General features: G+C 34.5%; 2 protein-coding genes across 2 annotated transcripts in view; one reads left to right on the top strand and one right to left on the bottom strand.

Moving 5' to 3' along the window:
• Nucleotides 1-3,816, bottom strand: part of LOC142614678 (glycine--tRNA ligase, chloroplastic/mitochondrial 2-like) — a 30,129-nt gene extending 26,313 nt beyond the window's left edge. The window contains 3 exon segments of the mRNA XM_075787237.1: nt 2,354-2,421; nt 3,353-3,403; nt 3,491-3,816. Coding sequence (XP_075643352.1) covers nt 2,354-2,421; nt 3,353-3,403; nt 3,491-3,781 — 410 coding nt within the window. The 5' untranslated portion in view covers nt 3,782-3,816.
• Nucleotides 3,817-13,080: 9,264 nt separating this feature from the next.
• LOC142614741 (uncharacterized) lies at nt 13,081-22,862 on the top strand. Its single transcript, XM_075787309.1, has 7 exons — nt 13,081-13,347; nt 14,273-14,311; nt 14,904-15,041; nt 20,071-20,210; nt 20,307-20,416; nt 21,050-21,165; nt 22,151-22,862. The coding sequence occupies exons 1-7, from the start codon at nt 13,195-13,197 to the stop codon at nt 22,706-22,708; spliced, it is 1,254 nt and encodes a 417-aa protein (XP_075643424.1). The 5' UTR covers nt 13,081-13,194; the 3' UTR covers nt 22,709-22,862.
• Nucleotides 22,863-23,212: the final 350 nt, after the last annotated feature.

Here is a 23,212-nt window from a genome sequence, read left to right as displayed (position 1 = left end):
CTAGCATACTTCACTTTCTTATTCTCAGTCCAATGGTAATAGTCAAAGAATTTCTCCATCTAACGTAACCAATCAGTGAAAACCCATGGGTCTAGGCAACCATCAAAGGTGGGTCTGAAGTAGGACAACCACACTATTTCAATGAAACAACTAAACAACAATAGAATCAAGAATAAACCCTAGGAGTCAGCACCTAAGGGTTACTTGGAGTCAGCACCAAGCAAACTGGAGTCGGCACCAGTATAAAAGAAACACAGTATTTTTATAATTCTCAAAAACTATCTTACAATAATCAAAAAAGTGCTTAAATAGCTAACAATAAGATGCATAAAAAAACTCTAATTATTAAATGCTCAAGCTTGCTTAATCTCAAGCCTAATTACTAACAGGCTCCATCTATAAGGCCACAGGTTTGACCTTCTTTTTGCTATTCCTCTCATACATGCGTATAATTGGAGGCTTGTACCTTGTGTCCGCACCACACCCATGAACACCCCTTCCCAGCTTGGAGGTCCACCCCCCATTCTTCCCCAAAATTTCAAAGCCACCACCCTCCTCCAAAGCCGAGTCTCCTTGACCCCGAAACGCCAAAGCCACTTTCCTAGTAGGGCTTTATGAAAGTGGTCAATTTCCTAATTCCTAAACCGCCATTAGCAATAGGCATACACACCTTATCCCATCCCAACAAATGTGTCTTAGAATCACCTTACAAAAAATCCCTCTCCAACTTCTCAATTTTGTTAGCCACATGTGTAGGAACGGTGAAAAGAGATAAAATAAATAAATAAATAAGTAGGGAGGCTAGATAACGTAATTTTAAGCAAAGTTAGTCTACCACCTTTCAACAAATACAGCTTCTTCCACCCAGCTAACTTTCATTCAATTAAAAAAAAATGGAACTACCATATGTACGCAGGAATAAACAAAATAGCCCTAAAAAAGTACAAGATATCCAAACTGTGAATGTTACTGTCTAAAGGAAGGAGAATCAATGAAGTCTATAATAGAATGTATCTCACTATGATCTATGATCCAAAACATGGATCCATTCAAACAAAGTTTGTAGGACAGTTGATTTTGGCTAAATAACAGAGACATCCATGCCTTCAAAAGTGTGTTAATTCCTTTCCTTCCATAAAGTCCACAAAAGGCATGAAAGAGGTAGGTTCCTCACAAACAAGGAATGTTTACTGTGCGTGCCCGAAAGGAGTTCTTGGGCCCAATTTCTATCTGGGCTCACAATCTATTTATTTTATGGGCTTTTGAATTTCCTACAATGGGTGGTTCTATGCTCGGCAACCCAAACGCGCTTGCTCTCTATACTCTCAAAATTGTTCTCCCTTCCTTTCCCATAACGATTGCTCTCCTTTTTCAGCCTTTTTCCCCTCCCATTGCCAACCCCATTCTCAAATTCTCATCTCTTATTTATAGCCTAAGGTTAGTGGAAGGGTTATGATTGTTTTCATGGTGAGTGGGAGGAGAGGCCCAATGCTATTACCTTTAAGTGGGTGCTTAGTTGGGAGTGGGAGGTGGTGAAAGTGGCATTGGAACTGGTTCCACCGCTGGATGGACTGCCCAGTAGCGATACTCCCTAGGCTTCACTGAGCTTACGGGGGCTCATCTCCTTGGGGAATTGCATTCCCCGAACACGCGGGATCTTATCTTCGCGGTTTATATCATAACTAGCTTCATAGCGTTTTCCGGATTTGAGTTGGGTGCTGAGGACCACCCGGACCATGTTCGTGGACCCGATAGAGTATGTGTTCGCACATGATACTTTAGGACTCGAGGCCCAACGAGTTTTGGGCCTTGTACACGTGGCATTATTATGATAGGTTTCGTGTGTATTAGGCTTACAGAGGAATAACGTCCCGTACATTTACCAAACCAATTCCTCCATCCAGAAAGTAGTAGGTCTACAACCCCCTTGAACATTACTCATTGAACCCCATATGTAGAGAAGGTAAAGGTCACAAATCATATGCAACGGCACAATGCAACAATAGATGATCTACAGTCTCACCACTACATCTACACATGAACTACTTATACAAAACCTTTGACCCTTTTACACGTAACTGTATCTCATGTGCAAACAAACTAGTATCAACAACAGAAATCCTGCATTGACTACCAATCACTTTTCTTCTCTTAATTAATCCATATACACCATAATCCCAAGGAAACCATCCGTGTTCATTCATTATTTCGATTACTACATGACTCCAAACATCATTTTCCTAAAATTCCAACACTTGCTTGCACAAGAAGGTACATCAAAAGAAGTGACAACACTTGCTTCCACAAAAATATATATAGTAAAGCATCGAACTTTTAAAAACAGCATACTTACGCAACATTCCATGGTTCCGGACCCAAAACCCTTAAGAATGTGAGAGGATTCATTGTCCCAGCTCCAACCTGGTCAACAAAGATTAACGTAAATTACATCAAACAGCTCACCAGATGTGAAATGGATTTATATTTAATTGTAGACTAAATTAAAATTTTGACCATTAAAAGTTTGACATTATTTGAGTTTCAGAATTTTCATTCTAGTCCACCAAATTTGATTCCATTTTTAAAATTATCCTTCCACATGCTAACTAAACAACATCATTTTCTTTTCTTTTTTTTTCTTTTCTTTTTTTCTGCACTCTCATAATGGCCAGATTAGTGACGGACACAAACGGAAGGACCATTTTGAAAACGAATTGTACTATCAAACAATTGCATTATATAAAATTGAGAAAATACAGTACCACAACTTTTGTCACATCTCTGAGGTAGTCAACAGTAAGTGGTGGAGAAAAAGTAGACCCGGTGGGTCCACTGATCACAATTGACCACTTATCAAGTTGTGTCAAATGCTGTGGTCATGGAAGAACTGATTACGATTGTGTTTGGTTCAATGGAAATTGATTTCCAGAAAATACTTTCTGCATTTATGGGCGTTAGGGCGACAGAAAATGTTGGTCTAATAAAGGCATTTATGGCAGAAATTGGCTTATGTTTTCATTTTCCATAAACCATTTTCCGCCTCACCCAAAACTTATCAACCGAACCTCCACCCCCACTACCGTCCCGGTCTCCTGTAGCTGGTGGCCGCCAGCCCCTAATCAAGATTTTTTTTTTTTTTATCTGAAATTTTTCCTTATTATATATATGCTTGGGAAATAAAGTGATAAAATTGTGGAAAATATGCTTTTCATAGCATTTTCAGGAATGCAACCAAACATTGGAAAATATTTTCCGGAGTATTTTCAGAAAACGCAACCAAACACTAAATAATTCCTTTTTCGGGAAAATATTTTACGTTGGGAAAACATTTTCAAACACAGCATTACATTACCTCAGTATTGCTGCATTGCATTACGGCACATCCAACTGAGCCCCAATATTCCTACCAAAACACGTTGGGAGTAACAGTATCATCATCAATAACGAAGAGAAAAAGTGTGAATTCAATTGAGTTGAGAAGAAGTGAGACCTGGAGGCGCTGAATGGCTTGTTGGAAAGTTGGGACGGAGGACTTGATAGCTTCGTTGCTGTTGTTGTTGGAATTGGAATTGGAGTCGGAGTCGGAGTCCGTAGACGGCGAGTGTTGTGGAATACTAGGGGAAGAGGAGGAGGTGCTGATTGGGGAGACGGCGAAGCGGCGGCGAGGGCGGAAGAGGTGGAGGTGGTGGTGGTGGTTGTGGTTGGCGACGCGGAGGAAAGAGAGGCCGGAGGTGTGGGGTTTGAGGAAGGAGATGACTAGGGGAAAGGCGAGGATGGGCATGGCTATGGCTCTGAAAGGCCTGGAAGGTGAGGCTTAGCGGTACATTTTGTAATTTGAGCGGTATAGGACTGAAATAAGAGAAACGAGGTCGTTTTGCTTTTGCTTTTATCTAAAATAATATAAGGCGGAAATCACATTTTCGTCTCTACATTTTTAGGTGATTCTCACTTTGGTCTCTAGATTTTATTTTTACCGCTTTTAGTCTCTATCTTGAAAAGCGTTTCCCGTTTTGGTCCATGCCGTTACATCAGAGACGGAATATGCACACGTGACAAATGGCTGAATTAAAAAAATATTATAAATATTTTATTTTATTTTAAAATAAAAAAAAATTTTAGTTATCATTTAATTATTTAGATAATAATTGTACTTCATGTTTTTCCCCAAGAACATGGTTGCCCAGAAAATAAGAAATTCAAAATTTTATTCTTTTTTATTTCATTTTCTTAGCATCCAAACAAGCAAAAACATATACAAACCATGATTTTACTCAGATACTCTAACACAATCAACTAACAAAACCCAAAACACTTAAGTATTCCCACATATTATTATCAACCCAGGGTTAGTGAAACGAGGACATTGAGCTAGACATCAGTGAGGACTAGAGCAACAATGGTGATGATGGAGAGCAAGGCCAAGACGATGCGGTCATCGATAGTGATGTGGAAGAGGAGTGGACGGTCGCAGAGGAAGTAGAGGAAATACCAGGCGACGAAGATGGCAAGAAAGACGATCATGGAGATCGGGTGCTAAAGGAGGCTAAGGAAGAGGACGAGGAGCGTGATGAACGTGTAGTTCACGCGGAAGTGATCGAGGTTACGCTTGACGCGGGTGGTGGCTTCGTCGAGTGTGTAAAGGCGCATGAACCCAGATGGTCACCATGGAGATCTAATCTGATCTTCTTCTCTCTCTAAACCCAGATGGTCACCATGGAGATCTGATCTTCTTCCTTTTCAGTCTTTCATCCTCTGAGATCTGATCTTTTCTCTCTCCAAACCCAAATGGTCACCGTGGTTTGATCTAGCTCATAATTGTGTTTTGGAGTATTTTATTGATGAAGATTGGCTTTGAGTTCTGGAATTTTGTTTTTGATTTGACCGTGTTTTGGGTTTTGTTTGTTTTATTATTATTATTTTTTTTGATTAAGTGTTTTGGGTTCTGTTAGTTGATTGTGTTAGAGTATCTATGTTTGATCATGGTTTTGTATATGTTTTTACTTGTTTAGATGCTAAGAAAATGAAATATAAGAGAAGAAAATCTTGAATTTCTTATTTTTTGGGCAACCATGTTCTTCCCAAGAACATGAAGAACAATTATTTTTAACTAAAATTTTTAATATTTTTATTTTAAAATTATTGATAACTAAAATTTTATTTTATTTTAAAATAAAATAAAATATTTTTAATATTTTTTTAATTCTGCCATTTGTCACGTGTGCATATTTCATCTCTGATATAACGGTAGGGACCAAAACGGGAAACATTTTTCAAGATAAGGACTAAAAGTGGTAAAAATAAAATCTAGAGACCAAAGTGAAAATCGCCTGAAAATGTAGGGACGAAAATGTGATTTTCGCCATAATATAATACTAGTGAAATATTAAAATAATATAATACTAGATCACATTCTATTTTACAAAAATTTAAGGATAAAATACTATTTTGGTTTCTAAACTTTATCAAAAGTTTGTTTTTAATCCCTAAACTTTAAGAAATTCATTTTTTGTCTCTAAACTATTAAAAAGTTCATCTCCCATCCCTAAACTATTGAAAATGTTTTATCTATGTCCTTAAATTTTTACAAAAAGTTTATTTTTCATCTCTAAACTATTGAAAAAAAGTTTTTTTTTCATCCCCATTTTTGTCTCTAAACTATTGAAAACACTTTTTACAAAGTTTAGAGACGAAAAACAAACTTTTGATAAAATTTAGGGACCAAAATAATATTTTACCCAAAAAATTTTGTGAAATTCTTATTGGATCTCTTGCATCTTACTTGATGAGATCTTCTTGGTAATGGGTCCCCTTTGAATGTTGTCAGTTGGGAATTAGAGGCTTTAAGTCATCTATGGTACAAAATCTACAATAGCTAAAATGCAAAGATTTTGAGTTGGAAACAAAATTAAAAGGAGGTTAACCATTTTAGGAGGTGTGGACTCGATGGTAGCAATATATTATCAAGGGGATTGAGGAGGGTTTGAGAATCTCGTGAAGATATCCAAGAACTAATTAAAAAACGAGAAATATTATATCCATAACATTTTCACAACAAATCCTAAGTGGTAGGTCGTTATTGGTTGTTATGGATGGGCAAAAAAGTAATTTAAGTTGTGAATTCAAATTTAAACCAATAACAACTTATCACGTGTGATTTGTTGTAAAAATGTTGTGAACGTATCATTTCTCTTAAGAAAATAGCTCTTAAGAAAATAGGGGACCTTGCATCTATAAAATCCTGGGTTGGGCTTATTTAAGCTTTAAAAATAAAGTAGTAAACAAAATCCAAGTCCAAACAAAAGTAATTTAAGTTGTGAGTTCAAATTTGAACCAATAACAACTTATCACATGTGATTTGTTGTAAAAATGTTGTGGGCGTAACACTTCTCTTAAAAAAATAGGGACCCTGCATCTATAAAATTATGGGTTGGGCTCATTTAAGCTTTAAAAATAAAGTAGTAAACAAAATCCAAGTCCAATACATAAATTTTTTGTGAAATTCTTATTGGTTCTCATCTTGACCCATAGATGACTTAAGCCCCTAATTCCCTCTAGACAACATTCTACTTTATTGCCAAATTCTTAATTGATTCTCATCTGAGCCCACCACCCCTATCCCTCTCCCTTTTGCGCATGCATTTGTTTCTCAAAAAATAATCGCTCATCACATTAGCTGTTTAATTTGTCGCTTTAGCATTTTTTATTATCTAATACATAAATGGTTGAAATCATGTTTTTATAGTTCTTAATTGTGATTGTAAAATGATAAAAACACAATTATTTTCACAATAACTAAAATTAAAACATGATTCCATATAATAAAGGAAGCATTGAGATTAATTTTGCAAGCTTCTTGTTAGAGCTATCGAGATGAGTATCAAAAGTTCATAATTGTTTATTTTATTTTATATTTCAAAATTCAAGTCAAGCTCAAACTCATTTTCAAATCACATCATATGCTCAAACTTCATTTATTTTCTTATCAAACAAGTTTGAGCTAGATCTCAGTTTAAGGCTTAGAGAGAGAAGGACTTAGCCCGTTGATGAGTTTATATTTATCACTTATTAATAAGAATTTTTATAATTTGAGGTATATGAGTAAAATAAGAAAAACAATGTTGTTTTGCCTTCCAAAGTGGCATAGTATGGTTTGCGGTGAAAGTTTAGATTGTTAGAGCATCCATAACAATGGAGCTAAAAATTTAGCTATTTGGCACTACAAAAAGTTACTTTATCTATTTTACCTACTCACTTTACAAAACATCCTGTAGCAATGGATTTTACAAAATATCTTGCAGCAGTGGATCTATTTTAGCTTCCAACACAATAAAATAATTTATCTACTATAATAAAATAATATATCCAATACACTAAAATAAAATCCATAATCAAGAGCAAACTCAAAACAAATGCAAACCCAGAATAGTGTGGGTGAACCCAAAACTATTCTTCATGTTCTTCAGAAAAGAAAATGAAAACTTGCCTAAAAAATTAAAATTATCAATATTTTCTTTTCTTTTATTGATTTTATTAGCAAATAATCAAACCCATGACCCCAGAAAAATCATCAAAAACCCAAAACCAGCAAAATCAAATCCATGAACCCAGAAAAATGATCAACAACCTGAAACCAGAAAAATCAAACTTCATATCTGTAAGCGCACAGTTGCACCTGGACCCAAAGATAGACGTGGGCTCGGGCCCAATGAGCCTTAAACAATAAGATTTGTAGAGTGTGGATTTGAAATCTAGTTTAGGGGTGTTGGAAACTTGACACACAGGCTAGAATACCACAATCTTTGCAAATAATAAACAAATATGACAAGGGAACCTTCTCGACGTAAGCTGAGGACGATTTATGTATTGTTTCTCTTTTATGCCAGAATCACAGTTCTTAGTTCTTTTTCTGCTAAAAAAAAAACCCCTCCCTCTACCACCTTCTTCCCGTCCTTATATAATAGCTAGAAAGTTTTTATTCTACTGTCCAGGGGTCATTTCCCCATTAATGCGGCCAGGAAGGTAGGTGTAGGGTCTTTAATGTGGAGGTAGCAGCCTTTTCATAAGATATTTTCCTCACACCGTTGCGTCTGGAGGGCACTTAAGTCCCCCTTTTAACCAACGGTTTTTACGTAACCCTGCCTTGATCTTTTTGGCGAATCCCAGGATCATTGTGGGTTTGTCCGAGGAGATATTCGTCCTCGGACGAATCCTCGGGCTCTCATCTCGTGGGCTGAGCTACAGTTCTAAGAGGCTTTTAGCCCAAAACAAACTAGAGCCCATCAACTAAGCCCGAGGCCCAAATACTTGCTTAGGTCCTCTTAGTCCCCACAATATCCTCACAGTTAAACCCACCGATCTGTCAACAAACCCACACCCACAAAGTCACCAAACCCACTACCACCATCGTTGATCAAACAAGAGAGAGGAAGAGGGATTCGGGTTTAGAGAGAGAAAAAAAGTTGGAGATTGAACAAAGAAAGAAGCAAAATAACGATACAAACACAAAGTGGGTCAGCTGGTGGGAGTTCGACGAAGTGGGTCAGATGGTGGGTCGGTGACGTTGAGGATCGAGTCGGGCCGGCGACAATGAGACAGAGAGGTGAGAGATTGAGAGAGTGAGTTTGAGATAGTCGTTTGAGGGAGTTGAGAGTGAGTTTGAGGGAGTTGAGTGTTTTGTCTTCAAAGACTTGCACGGTTGGAGAATAAAAGAATAGAAAAAAACAAACAAACAAATATTATTTTAAACGGATGGAGAACAAAAAATGATTTTATTTTAGCTTTCAGCTACAGTGTACAACCATATATAGCTGTGCACTGTAGCAATGAAGGTAAAATTTGTACCTTTAGCTCCACTATTGCAACACTCTTTTTTATATGTAGTGGTGCTAAAAATAGCTTTTTAGCACCACTATTGCTAGTGCTCTTAGGGTAGTATATATTTGTCTTCAAAAAGACATTTTGTTCCTTACCCAGATTTATAGACGAGTTGAGTTCAACCAAATTTTTAACCTATAAATGTTCATTTAATTTTATTTCAAACATGAGTTAGTTCAAATTCATCACCACACCCCATATTATATATTCAATTTATTTTGGCAAAAACACCATTTTGGCCCTACATTTTAAGGTCACAATCAATTTATTTCCTATATTTTGGTAGCAGTCAATTTAGTTTTAGTCAATTTAGTTTCTATTATTTTCAACTTGCAACCCGTTTAGTTATTACTGTTAACTCACTAATGGAAAATGCATATGTGGCAAACGATTTGCATTATTGGCATGCCTATTACATTTTATGACAACCTGTCTAAATATTAGTGGCCACATTAGCGCTTATATGGCAAAAAAGCCATGTCTCCTTTTAAAAATTATATTTTCTCAAGATTTTTTTCCCTTTCTTGCAATTTCTTGGTAACCAAACACACTCTCTTCTCTGCAACTTTATTTTTTACATAAACGACAATTAATTGGGAAATGGCCTTTTATTGTTTTATTAGTGCTGCTACTATTAGATATCAACAATGATCCAAAGATTCATTCTTTTCCTATAATGAATGGGAATTCTTTAATGAGGTTTTGAGAGCAAACGTGAAGTCCCTAAGATTTAAAAAAAACAAAAAACAAAAAACAAAAAATCATCATTTTGCTTCCCATTGTGGTTTATTAGAACTAGAAAGTAGATCTCTATTTCTTGTGGTGCTTTCAAAAATTAGAAGATTCAAAACTCAGAAAGGGTAGAGGAACCAAAAAATAAAAAGGACAACCTCATATGTAATCAAACCCAGATTATTCTTGGTAAGCCGTTCTCATTCTTCTCCAGGACCATCCATTACAGATCTCATTCTTGAAGAAACTTATTGAACTGTTACACGGAGGGGGCAACGATCTTATTGGGTGAAACGAAAAATGGTTGTTGAGAAAGCTTTTGGGAGTTGGGACGAAGTTGATGGTGGCTTCATGAACACTATGTATGGTCTGATTTTGCTGATCATTGGTGGAGGGCATTGAGTCTTTGTTGATAGCCATTGATGCAGGGACGGACCCACAGTGGGGCAGAGGGGGCCTCCCCCCCCCCCCCAAAAAAACTAGTATATATATGAAAATGTGTTTGCGCTTGAGACTAATGATTGTTTGAGTGCACTAGATTTAGTAGCACTATTAATGCTGAATTTTAAGTATGCATCATTCTTTTTGTAGAAGCATATGAATGAAATATACATGAGATGCATTATTTGATCAAAATAGATGTTAGACAATGATTGTAAAAGTCTTTGGTACTGAGTCATTAAATTTTTTCTCTGTCACTTTGTGTGGTGTGGGCCATGTGGCTAATATATTATATATATGCAATTATGTTTATCTCTTGAGATTTAATTTAATTCTTTGTGCAATTGTGATTTAAGTCTTTGATTTTGTACATTGAAAATGAGATTGCTGCAAAAGTTGGTACAAAATCAATCATAGATGACTTTAGAGATTTAAAAGAGCGTTGAGTTCCATTTTGATAATGTGTTGAAATGTTTAAGAAACACTTATTTTTTATGTTATAGTTTGTTGATGGTTTTATAATATGAAATGTTTAAGAAATACTTATTTTATATGTAATATTTTGTTGAATATGAAATAAATGTTAGTTTTTATTTTCATAATTTTTTTTTTGGTTTTAAGCTTTGGCCCCCCTCAGGTTTGAATTCTGGTTCCGTTTCTACATTGATGACTAAAGAGAAGAAGAGTGAAGTGAAAGAGAGTGAAAGATAAAAAAAAGGGAGAGAGAGAGAGAGGCTAAAGAGTAAACAAATTGGAGAGAGAGGGAGAGAGAGAGAGAGAGAGAGAGTGTTTGGTAACCCATAAATTACAATAAACAAATAAAACTAGAAGAGAAATTTTTGTTTGGTTAAAAAAATTTGTAAGAAAATTAAAAGAACAAATTGGTAAAGAAACAAAAAGTAGTTTTAAATGCTAATGTGGTCACTAAAATTTACACACATCATCATATCATGTAATAGTTTAATACTAGGCATGCCAACAGTGCAAACTGTTTGCCACATATGCATTTTCTGTTAGTGAGTTAACGGTAGGGACAAAATTGGTTGCAAATTAAAAATAACAAAGACCAAATTGATTGTTACAAAAATACAGAGGCTAAATTAATTGTGACCTCAAAATGTAGGGACTAAAATTATATTTTTGCCATTTATTTTCTCATTGGATAAGGTCAATTTATAACCTTCTTTATATATAACATATCACTATAACTAAATTTTTTTTATCTTTAAAAATATATACACAAATAATTACTGAGTTGCTATTGCTAAAAAACTTTAGCAACTTGCTACAGTAAGATTGTACTTATATACATTACTGTAGCTTGGTTTTAAAATTAAAATTGCTTATTTCTCTCTCTTCTCTCTTAGACTCTCTCTCTCTCCTCTTTTAGCTCTCTCCCTCTCACTCTTGACTCTAGCTAAGATGGATTGAATTTTTTTGGGTTTGCAATGGTGGTGATGGCAGTGGTTTTTCTGGTTGTTGAGACATAGATTGGTGGTGGTTTTTTTTTGGTTGAAGTTATTTTATGTTATTTTAATGGGTTGTATTTAAAAAAAAAAAAAAGAGATGTTGAGTGTATTATAAAATGCTATGATATAATAGATAAATTAGCTTTTTAAATGGTAAAATAGAGCATTTTTTTTGTAATCGCAAATGCTAATGCTCAAAGTAATTAGTCAAAGGCTCCTACAGTCCTACTCACAAAAATAAACTTCAACTAAATTAATTTTATCACAATTATGATAAATTATATTCACCATACAAGATACTTGGGAAAATGAAAGAGGTGGAGAGAGAGCACTCCTTGTGCTACATACAATTATACAAAAGCACCTTTTAAAATTTGATGCTTCTTATATTCCGATTCTTTAGCTTAAGGCAAAAGTATAGAATCTATAGATGTCGTTGGTGATGCATCATATTAATACTTGGCTTATGACAGGGTTTTATAATAAATCATAAGTATGTCTGAAATCGATTTTTAGACAATGATAATAGTTTTTAGTTGTTCGATTTTTAAAGGGATATCAACATTGAGTTTTTTATTTTATTTTTAAATTTATTTTTTTGGTATTACAACAATCTAGTTTGCAACCAATTTTAAATAACATGGTGCTAAATCTTTTTATTTTTATTTTTAGAAGAAATAATCCCTTAAGAACTGGTTAAATTTGAAGAAAATCGTAACTTAGCATTAAATATTGTCAAAATGCTTTTCAATTTTCATATATAAATTGAATCTACCTTTTCAAGGAAAAACAATGCAATCATTCCTCCCCTAAAAGCTATTGCATTTGAAAATACTATATTTTGCATTGCAACAGTCTTTTTTCTTCTTAACATTGCAAACATTATATACATATAACTTATCACTCTAGTGTCTCCAAAAGAACAACATTGCAACCAATCTTGTTGTATTACTACTCTTGTGGTATTGTCTAATCTAATCTTTTTGCGGCATGATCAAAATGCCCTCACAGATCATGAATGATTTTCAGATATGTATAATATGAATTATTGAGCGCAAATTATTACAGTGTGCATGGAGTGCATGCTACGTTAGTTGAAATTATGTTTAAATCTCAAATCTCTTTTTTTCGATACAAAAGATTTACCACTTACCTATTCATTTCATTTAACCTCCACAATAATTTTAAAGTGTTATATTAACAAATGCCCTTAAAACTTTTGTTGATGAACAATTTTATAAAACTTTTAATACAATTTTCATAAAAAATATAAAAAACTATAAAAAAAAGTTAATTTTTTTTCATAAAAATTTTTTAGAAAATTTTTTTTAAACCAATGCTCTTACATTATGATTATTGACTTTTACCTAGTTAATTTTTTTTTAAAATTTTTTGAAAGAAAAGAAAAACTTTTCTTAGTTGAATGATTTTATTGGTAATAGACTCATCTATTATAACATCACCGACCCCCTATCAAAAAAAAAAAAAAAAAAAATCACCGACCCAGTCAACAATAGTGGCTATAGAATATTCTTATTACAAGTTACAACGTTCACAGAGTTTCAAAATTACCAAAACGAACCAATAGAAGAGAGAGAAAGCATCCTTATTTCTCTCTCTCTCTCTCTCTCTCTCCCAAAACAAAAAGGAAAAGTACATCTCTGTCTCTCAGAGAACAATGGCAAGCAGCATCGTCGAAGAAGAAGAAGTTGCGGCAGAAGTAGAGGCGGTGCAAGCAGTGTACGGAGACGATTGCGTTGTTCTCCAATCCTACCCTCCTCACCTCCACCTCCTCCTCAAGCCTCGCACCGCCGATGTCACCTCCCAACAGGTCTTTTTCCATCTCTGTTTGGTTGCCCAGAAAACGGTGGAAAGTAAAACCAAAACCCAGAAAAAGATAAAAGAAAAACTGTCGAAATCGAATCAAAAGACCACACCTTTTGCTTTACCCAAGTTGTTGTATCAATGGGGAAAAAAAAAAAAACTCAAAATTTTGAATTTTGATTGCGGTATTCTGATTATGAAAATACTTAGCTTGAGGTAGATATTCATGGGTTCTTGTCCTTGATAGCTGTGTATGATTAATTCTACTTGAACTGTCTTTATATGGGTTGGGTTCATGGTGTAAGTTTAAGCAGTGTTAATTTGATGCAGATTTTGACAAATCCAATAGTCATATCAATCAATTGTTTAAATTTAAGTTTTTGTTGTTTAAAATAATGCGTCAAAGATGAGTTTATGGATTAAATGGTAATTAAAGTTTGATTGGCACGAAATTTGGCATGCTTGTTAAGAACATAAAGAACATGAAATCTCATCTGATTAATTTTAGATTGCTCTTTACTTTGTGTGAATTTGAATTATTAGGATTCTTTACTTATGTGTTTACTGTGCTCATGAATGAATAGATACATGCACATACTGATATTCTAGTAGATAAGCCTGTTTTGACTACAAAATTTGATGGGTTAGTGTAAGAGTTTAGCCTGTTTAGGTGATACAGATTGTGTACATTTTTAATTTTTAACAACCCTTCATGTTTTTATGCACGCTTTTGGATTTGGAAACATATTGGAAGGTCTTAGGATTTGTGCCAAAGGTGGCTTTGGTGCTATATTTTACCACTAGTTTCTATATTCAAATAATGGTGTAAATTCTTTGTTTGCTTTATTGATACTTTGTTCTTTATTTGGTATGATTTATTTTATTGTATACAGCCTTTAATTTTGCGGCAACTTTGTCTCTTATTCTTGCAGTTTGTGGAGGCAGTTATTGGGTTACGAGCGGGTTCCCAGGTATATCATAGCTTATTCACACTCTTGTGAATGCTTTATAATATTATATCATTTCCTTAATGAATTGCATGAATTTAATTGGGGGATGCTTCATAATGGTAATGATTTTGTGAGTATATAATATAGGTATGAAGAATGTTATGAGTAGATGCCTTATATATTTTGTGGGGGTTTCATGGTAGCTACATATCTGCCTGCATAATGATCTGTGAAAACAGAAGATATTTTTCTTTAACAATTAAATTGAATAATGCCATTAACTTTTAGTGATTTATAAAAATGAGAAAGGAAATATGGTTTATTGAAATATTTTCTTTAGTTTGGATATGGTTTTCACCTGTGCATTGCATGAGCCTATTACTTGTATTTGTTTTTAAAAAAGGACTATTTGGAATACACAGGGTGTGTAACCAACCAATCCTAAACACAGTATATGCTATTTTTTTCCAGCCTTGATTCATTGCTTTGATAATATTGTGAGAATATATAGTCAAATCTCATTTTAATCTTTTTGCACTGGTCATTTTTGTCTAGCAAGTTATTGTGTGATGTTGTCAACTTCAGCTCTAACTTTGTCTATATCTTGTGGCAGTATCCAAAGGAGCCGCCACATATTGATCTCATAGATTCTAAGGGTCTTGATGAGCAAAGGCAAAAAGAGCTAATGTCTTGTATACAAGACAAAGCATGTGAACTCTCCTGCTACTTAATGCTTGTTGCACTCTGTGAGGTAACTATTGCACTACTCATCCAGCACAATTTTTAAGGATATAAACACTGATATTGGTACTCTATCTCTATATTGTCAACACGAATGTGGGTGCAATTGATAGAGGCAAGTATTAGGTGCATAATACTGATAGTGGTAAATACACACCCATAAACACTGGGACATATGTGTGCATCAGACATTTGAGATGCTTTCACATCGTTAGATATTTTGTTGAACTTTCTAGGAACTTGAGTTGGAGTTTCATGGATTATTTATTGAGCCAAGGCTGTCTGTGGGTTACATTTTCCTTGGAAGGCTGGAAGGCAAAGCAGCAAACCATTTTCCTATAATGCTATTTTCTCCCCTCCTTTTGCTTGAAAGTGTCTGAATATACTTTTTTTTTATGAACTCTTCGTAGCCCATCTGTATTTTGCTGGAGAAATTTGTTTTTTCTTTTGTATGTTTTTTCATTATTTGTTTTTGTCTTCTTGAAGAGATGATTTGATACTGGACATATTGAAAACCTGTCTAAGATTGATCATGTTGCAGACTTTAGATCTAAGGACATATAATTTTAAGGTTTGGAAGGATGGAGGAAGGATGTAGGGTTTATTGGTTGATAAAGAGTTATAGAGGCTAAGATTTGCAGAGAGTATTACATTTGATTTATGTGGAAAAGGCTATGAAAAATAATTAGGGGGAAATGATTTGTGATTGCAAAGATGGATGAGATGGACAAGGTTTTTATTTTTGTAATTAATATATATATATATTTTAATTTTATTTTGGGCTGTACCACATATGTAATATTGTGCAGAAAAAGAATATATGAGGAGAGAGAGTGCACCAAGACATCTTGTGCAGCATTCAAACCCTTAGTGTTTCACTATCAAATTTAAAATTCTTTGAGCAAAACCGAATTTTTTTCTTGAAAGATATGCTACTTCCCGGTCGAGCTGTCAGTCCTAGATGGTAAATCTGTGTAGGTTTGTGGACGTGGATTCATTGGTGTTATATCTGCCATTTTGTAATTTTTTGAGTCCGAGTTTGTTAATACAAGACCTAGATGTGTTTGGGTTTAGATGTGTCATTTGAAAGTAATCTCCTGAGTCGTCCATGGCTATAATAAATATAGGTCAAAAACTGGGATTTGTGGTGCTGTTTTACTCAATTTCAAGATTCACTGCAATACTGCATAGATTTCCTATTTTGCATTTTTTTGTTGGTATTTTCTTAAATATGGTTATTCTAGATTTAGTAGCATGGGGGCTGTTTTTCTTACGTTAGTCTTTTATGGGCATATGAGGTACTTATTTAGAGTTTTACTTATAATTGGTAAGAATCAAGAGTCTTTAGAAACATTTGTTTTTAAACAATAGAGATTCAGAGTTTGATAATAGAAGATCTAGTGTTTTGAGTGTTGTTCAAAGAGCAGCCTTAATGAGATCACTTTTTTTCATTACTTTCATCTTTGTGATCTAAAAGTTTCCCTTCTCACCCAATTAAAACCTTCAAATGTCTGTAGTTTATCCTGGCCTCTTGCCATTGAACAGCCTGTTGAATCAATTTCCTGTAAATTTCATTCAAATGAATCGCTCATCTTTTCTGTGATTAAACCGTTTTGATTCATATTCAATCTATAGACTCTAGGTTGTTTCCTCCATTCTGCTGGTGCTATTTTGCATCTAGTAGTTTTTTGAATATACTTTTTCTTACCTATAAAAAAAAAGAAATATAGAAAAATACTTATTTTAATTTAGTGTTATTTAATTGTATTTTATTTATTTAAGGTATAAGTAGTTAATTAGAGGTTTATTAGTATTTTTATTTAATTTATGATAGTCAACGGTCTTTTTGCATTTCAATAAATGAGATTTCCCAAGTCATTTGGAATAGTTTGTAAGTCAAAACTTATAAAAAAATATGGTTTCCTTAGTCAATTAGAATTAGAATTAGGGTTTTCCTATGTCAATTTGAATTAGGGTTTAGTTTTATTAATCATTTTTTTAATAAGTAATAAAGATTTATTGATATAAAAAAAGAGACACCCAAGTACACAAGGAGTATACAGGGTGTAAATATCAAATACAGAAAATTCATAAATCAAGTAATCCAAAATTGAAGAAAAGGATTGGTTTTCCACATTGACAACCAATCCAATAAGGTTCTAAAAAAGAATAACTTGAGATTAGGCATAACAAGCTTACTATCTTCACAACACCTACTATTTCTTTCCTTCTAAATACACATCAAACAATGAGGAACAATGATCCGTATATATCCATTACGATGACAACCAAACAGACCTTGCCAGCAAGCAAGAAGCTCAATAATGGACTTTGGTATAACCCAAACATACTCCAAATAAACCAAAAACCATAGCTCACAGATTCATAGCAACCAGACAATGAAGGAAGAGATGGTCAACAATTTTACTGTTACACTGTCACATATAACACTAATCCAAAATATATACCTTTCTTTCCTTAAATTGTCAATTGTCAATTGTCAGACTTTTCCTCCAAGACAGTAGTCCATATAAAGAAAGCCATTCTAGAAGGAACCTTCTGGTTCCAAATGCTCTTTTAAGGGAAAAAATGATCACTATGGCCAGTTAAAAGATGGTATACCCACTAACCATAAACCCCTTTCTCTTTTAGGTAACCAGCACCTCTTATCCTCCCCAACCCCCCTCGTAGGAGTGCCATAAATGGTATCTATGAAGCTCGACAAAGCTTCCAATTCCCAATCATGCACAGCCCTAAAAAAATGTTTATCCCAATGAAGGACTCCATTGGTGTAGTTCATAAAATCAGCCACACTTGCCTCCTTGTTTTGGCAAATACCAAATAATTTGGGATAGCAGTCATCAAGAGAAGACGTTCCACACCACTGATCTATCCAAAACTGCACTTTTGATCCATCTCCAACTTCATAAAAGATAAATTATGACAAAGAGGGCCACTCCTGTCTAATATTTTTCCACAAACTGACTCCATAGGGACCAGACATAGAGCTAGAACACCAACCACCCCATTCACATCCATACTTCACCTCTATCACTTGTCGCCAAAGGGCATCCCTTTCTTGCCCAAATCTCCACATCCATTTCCCTAATAAAGCTTCATTAAAAAGTCATAGATTCCTATACCCCAAACCACTAGAAGAAAGTGGAGCACAAATAGTAGCCCATTTAACAAAATGAAATTTGGGTTCATCCCCTAGGCCACCCCATGAAAAGTTCTATTGAAGTCTTGCAATTCGGTTAGCTATTGAAACAGGGATAGGAAATAGAAAAAATAAATAAGTAGGTTGATTTGAGAGATTGCTTCTAATTAAAGTGACTACCTCCCTTGGATAAATATAATTTTTTTCCAACCCACTAATTTCCTTTCCACCTTCTCCAGAATTGGATTCTAAATTGTCTTATTCTTGAATTTTGCACCCAAAGGAAGACCCAAATATTTCATTGGAAGAGAACCTTACTTACAGCCTAGGACAACCACCAATAACTCAATGTTATGAATCGCCCCCACAGGTACCAATTCAGATTTACCCAGGTTTATCTCCAAGCCCGACCCAACCTCAAATCAAATGAGCACCATGCGGACTATCAACATTTGATCAAGGTCAGCATCACAAAAATTAGGGTATCATCAGCGAAAAGGAGATGAGAAACCACCAAAGATCTTCCTTCTGAATCACCTACATGAAAACCTAATAGGCGACCTTCATGGACAGCTTTATCCAGCAATTTACCTTCATGGACAGCTTAGTTTTAGTAATCTATACAAGCACAATATTATACTATTAAGGAGATAGACTACAGTTTGATTGACGATGAAATTTATCTTGGAATTCTTCCAATGGTCTGGTGCTGACTTCCTAGAGTCAATAAATTTTTTTTTTTTGTAATTCTATAATTGGGATTTCCCAAGTCATTTAGAATTAGGGTTTTCCTGTCAATCAAAATTAGGATTTAATTTTAGAATACTCTATAAGTATATGTTTGGATAGCATTTTTCAGTGGGTGTTGCGTGGTTGCGTTTAATTTTTGTGGGTCCCGTGCATTGTTCACGGGACCCACAAGTTTAAAATTCAGCAATTTTAAATTTAAAATTGGGTCCCACGGTACTATTCACTCATTTAAAAATTATTTTGCTATAATGTTTTCAATTTTCAGTTTTCAGCAATAAGTGGTATCCAAACAGACCCTAAGTGTACTCTTTTGATGATAAACTACAGTTTGGTTGATAATTTCTCTTGGAATTCTTCCAATGGTTTGGTATTGACTTCGGCTAACCCTAGGTGTTGACTTCATGAGGTTCCACTTGCTTGCTGTTAACTTCATTTGAACCTAGGTGCTGAATTCTAGGTTATCTATTTTTTATTTTTCTATTCTTCAGATTTGGTTTTTTCCTTTGGTTGCATCATTTTGGTTTTTTCCTACGTTACATTGGCATCATAGGGAGATACTGGATGAAGATTCTTTTGACTGATCGTTGGGAGTTTTTCAAATTTGTCGTACATCACAGTGTTTATGTTTTAGTTGGACAACAGAACCTAGTAAGAAATTAAAATTTGTATAGAGTTGTGATGATTTGAAGAGTACATCTTAAAGAAAATTACTTTGAATTGTTCCCATAATTAAAAGTGCCCATATTGCAAAGACATTGTTCAAAAAGATATAGTTAGAAATTAACATGGGCAATAGAGATGTGGTTTTTCCCCCCTCACCCCTAGTTGTGTTGTTGGGTTATAGACTTTTTATTGTCTTAATGTATATATATTGGCAACTTTATTACTGGTAGCATTTTGCAGAACGTGTTTGGTCAGGGGGGTAATATAAAAATTCTTAGAGAGTTATCTCTCAAACATTTTGATTTTAGTTGGATATGTTAATTGAAAATGTTTCATGCCTGATTATGTGATCAAAAAGTTTCTGCAGGGTAGACACTAAATTGCCAAACCCAGAATTTTGTTTCTTTTTTTGAATATATATTGACATAAATTTGCTAAACAGGGTTATATTTATATGTTTTTTTAGGAAGCGGTGGAGAAGCTCTCTATCATGAATCACCCTGATGGTGACTGTCCATTGTGTTTGGATCCTTTGGTTCCAGAAGATGAGCAGAGTAAAAGTTTGCCATTTATGAAGTTAATGTCTTGTTTTCATTGTTTCCACAGGTAGTCCTTTTTTCTTTTTCTTTTTCTTTTGTCAAGCTGATATCAGAAATAGGTTTCAATAGCTAATTTTCTGCTTCATTTGTTAAAATTATGCAGTGAATGCATTATTAGGTGGTGGGATTGGCTCCAAACTGAAAAGGAAACTCATGCTAGTGATTCATCTAGTGTAACCATCCGTCCTAGCAGTTTCAAGGGAAATGAAAAAGGTATACTTGGATCAGTTTGATGGGAGAGCAATCTTTTCATGGGTGATGGATGATCTCTCATTTTTTTTTTTTATTATCATTTATTCTCTGAAATTTAATTTCCATGGTTTAAGATAATATCTTTGGTGCACCAATGTACTTTGGCTCAAATGACACTTCATCCCTCAACAAGAATGGGTGGAGGATGAGGTTGCGGGTTCAAAACCCATTGGGTGTGTGTAACTTACAAATAAAAAAGATCTAGCATCTCTTGTATGCACTGTCTGCCTGGGTTTTTGGGATGGGGTATAAAAGAGTAATTTTGCTTGACTTACGGGACCTGGCTTCCCTTTTCCACTTTTTTCTTGCTTTGAATGATTCATATTATTGTCAGTGGTGATGCATGGTGTCTGCCTTTTGCATGTCTCATGTATATGGACTGCTTCCCATGGGTGACTTGGTCATCATATGTTTTAAATTGTATTCGTAATTCTGTTGCTGATGCCCTTGTCTTGCATGTTTCATTGGCGACAAGATGAGCAAAACTTAGTGTTTTTAAAGGTTTCATATTATGTTTATTGTTCTGATTTTTAGTGGTTTTAACTTTGCCTGTGATATTAATATCTCATTAGTGACCAATTAATTTGTTGTTAGACGTGCATGGAGCTTTGGAAGAGAGAGAGGGAACTTGCCCAGTTTGCCGCAAGGTTTTTCATACCAAGGATTTTGAGCATGTACTTGACTTGGTTGGCTCTCATTCTGCTCAATCGGTATGTCAATTGGTATACATTAGTAAATGTGTGTGTGCGTGTGTGCGTGTTTATATATTTGAATCATTGATGTTATAATTGTGTGATTAAATGATTAAATCCACCATTTCTGGAAAGCTCATGTTAAATTTCCATCCCAAAAGCTTAAACTTTTAGAAAATGGTGGATTTAATCATTTAACCACACAATTCTAACACTCTCTCTCACGTTTTAGCTCAAAATCCTTTTTAATAGGTGAGGTCCAACACGTGAGATTTTAAATGGGAGGTAGAGTGGAGACAGAGATCAAACTCAGGACTTCCTGCTTTGATACCATGTTAAATTACCGATTCTCCTAAAAGTTTAAACTTTTAAAAAATGGTGGATTTAATCATTTAACCACACAATTCTAAAATTTGACTTTGACGTAAAGAGAAAAAGGATACGAATAGATACTTGCTCAATCACCATAGAACTAAGCAGCATCAGCCTTGTGTACTGTAATGTTTTTTTGTAGGAATGATAATTTTTATTCTCATAGTTTTTAAGTTATGGAAAGATTGAACTTTTGATACATTTAATATCTGATTACAAAGGAAAATACCGCACAATGTCAATTGGGGTTGGTGTGTGCTGACTTGATAATAGTTATTATGAAACAAAATAGATAATAGTGGACTGCAGATTGGATAACTTAAATTTGATATTCTTTTTGAGGCTATTTACCCAAGTAAACTACAAGTGGTCGATAGGGAGCGTGGAATAGGTATCTACTCTTTGACGTATTGAGTCTGTTGACTTATTAAGTATTACCCAAGTACCAGTTTTGCAGCACTTTCATTCAATGTGACCCAAGTCAACTGGATAATTTGGCAATTTGTTAACATCAACTCCAAATTCATATTTGTTGGGTTATTGTCTTGTTTGTTAATGTTTAATAATTCACTCAGTCATGTTATCAAGTGCTAGTGTCTTAGTTGTTACTGACTTTGTTATTTGATTTTAGAATGTTGATGAAAATGAAGTAGATGACAATGAGAAACTCCTTCAGTCTAATTCAGAGATCGAGAGAAGAGAAAAATTTGAAACCACACTAAGGCTGCAGCAAGAAAACAGTGGCTTATTTGAGCCTAAAAAAAGTATTGTTGTCGTTCCTGGTATGTTTCTCCAACAACCTATTGCATCTAGTTCCACTATTTCAACTGAAGAATCTGCTGAGCAAGAAAGAAGCGACCCCCAAGTCTCTTCCGAAACACACGATAGTAGTTCCTCAAAGGCACCAAGCACCAGTTCTAACAAGCATACTGTAATGAGGAAACACAGGCCACGGAATCCAAGAAAACCAGCCAGACAGCCAGTGGCATTGCCCAACACCAGGTCGAACAAAGAAGTTGAGCAACTAAGAAGAGTTCCTGCAGGTACCTTGGAAACACATTCTGTTGGTTCCTCAAATGGACCTAACACCAGTGAACACAGGATCTCTGGCATGAGGAAGCACAGGTCATGGAATTCAAGAAAACCAGTTGAGCAGTGGATTAGAAAAGAGAATGCTACAGCAGAGTGACCAATTTTTGTAGTTAATATGTTCTTGATTCTTTCTGTGTTTTATTTTTTCACCATAATTATCATGTATTAAATAAAAAGTTTTACATGAATCAACAGATGGAAAATATAAAATGATAAAATCCAGAAGAAAGAATGAAAGAGAAGTTATAATATGTGATGCGAGACAACCTAGGCTTCTCACCTAGATTAGTCCTACTGTAGACCTTAGGTTTCCCACCTAATGTGTTTGGATTCTCCACCAAACAAATACAATGCAATCTCTACAAATAATCTTAATAATAATAATGATCATAGTTTGTAAAATACAAAAGAAATCATTTGGAGTTTTATATGTAGCTTCTAGGAATCACAATGATAAGGATAAAATCCCCTAAACAAATCTTAAACAATTTCAAATACTAATATGATAATCCTAACAATCTTAAATACTAATCCAATATTAAAGATAAACACAAATAAAGATAACATAAATGATAAAGATAATATCCAGAGATGTGCTATC

This window comes from Castanea sativa, chromosome 11, assembly GCF_040712315.1.
Source record: "Castanea sativa cultivar Marrone di Chiusa Pesio chromosome 11, ASM4071231v1".
Classification (NCBI taxonomy): Eukaryota; Viridiplantae; Streptophyta; class Magnoliopsida; order Fagales; family Fagaceae; genus Castanea; species Castanea sativa.
This window is presented reverse-complemented; position numbering and strand designations above follow the sequence as displayed.

Excerpts from the sequence above, each read along its gene's own strand:
- LOC142614741 (XM_075787309.1), top strand. The coding sequence starts at position 13,195 with ATGGCAAGCAGCATCGTCGAAGAAGAAGAAGTTGCGGCAGAAGTAGAG. Across the intron at positions 15,042-20,070 it reads TGCTTGTTGCACTCTGTGAG|GAAGCGGTGGAGAAGCTCTC; the intron begins GTAACTATTGCA and ends ATGTTTTTTTAG. Across the intron at positions 20,417-21,049 it reads TTTCAAGGGAAATGAAAAAG|ACGTGCATGGAGCTTTGGAA; the intron begins GTATACTTGGAT and ends ATTTGTTGTTAG.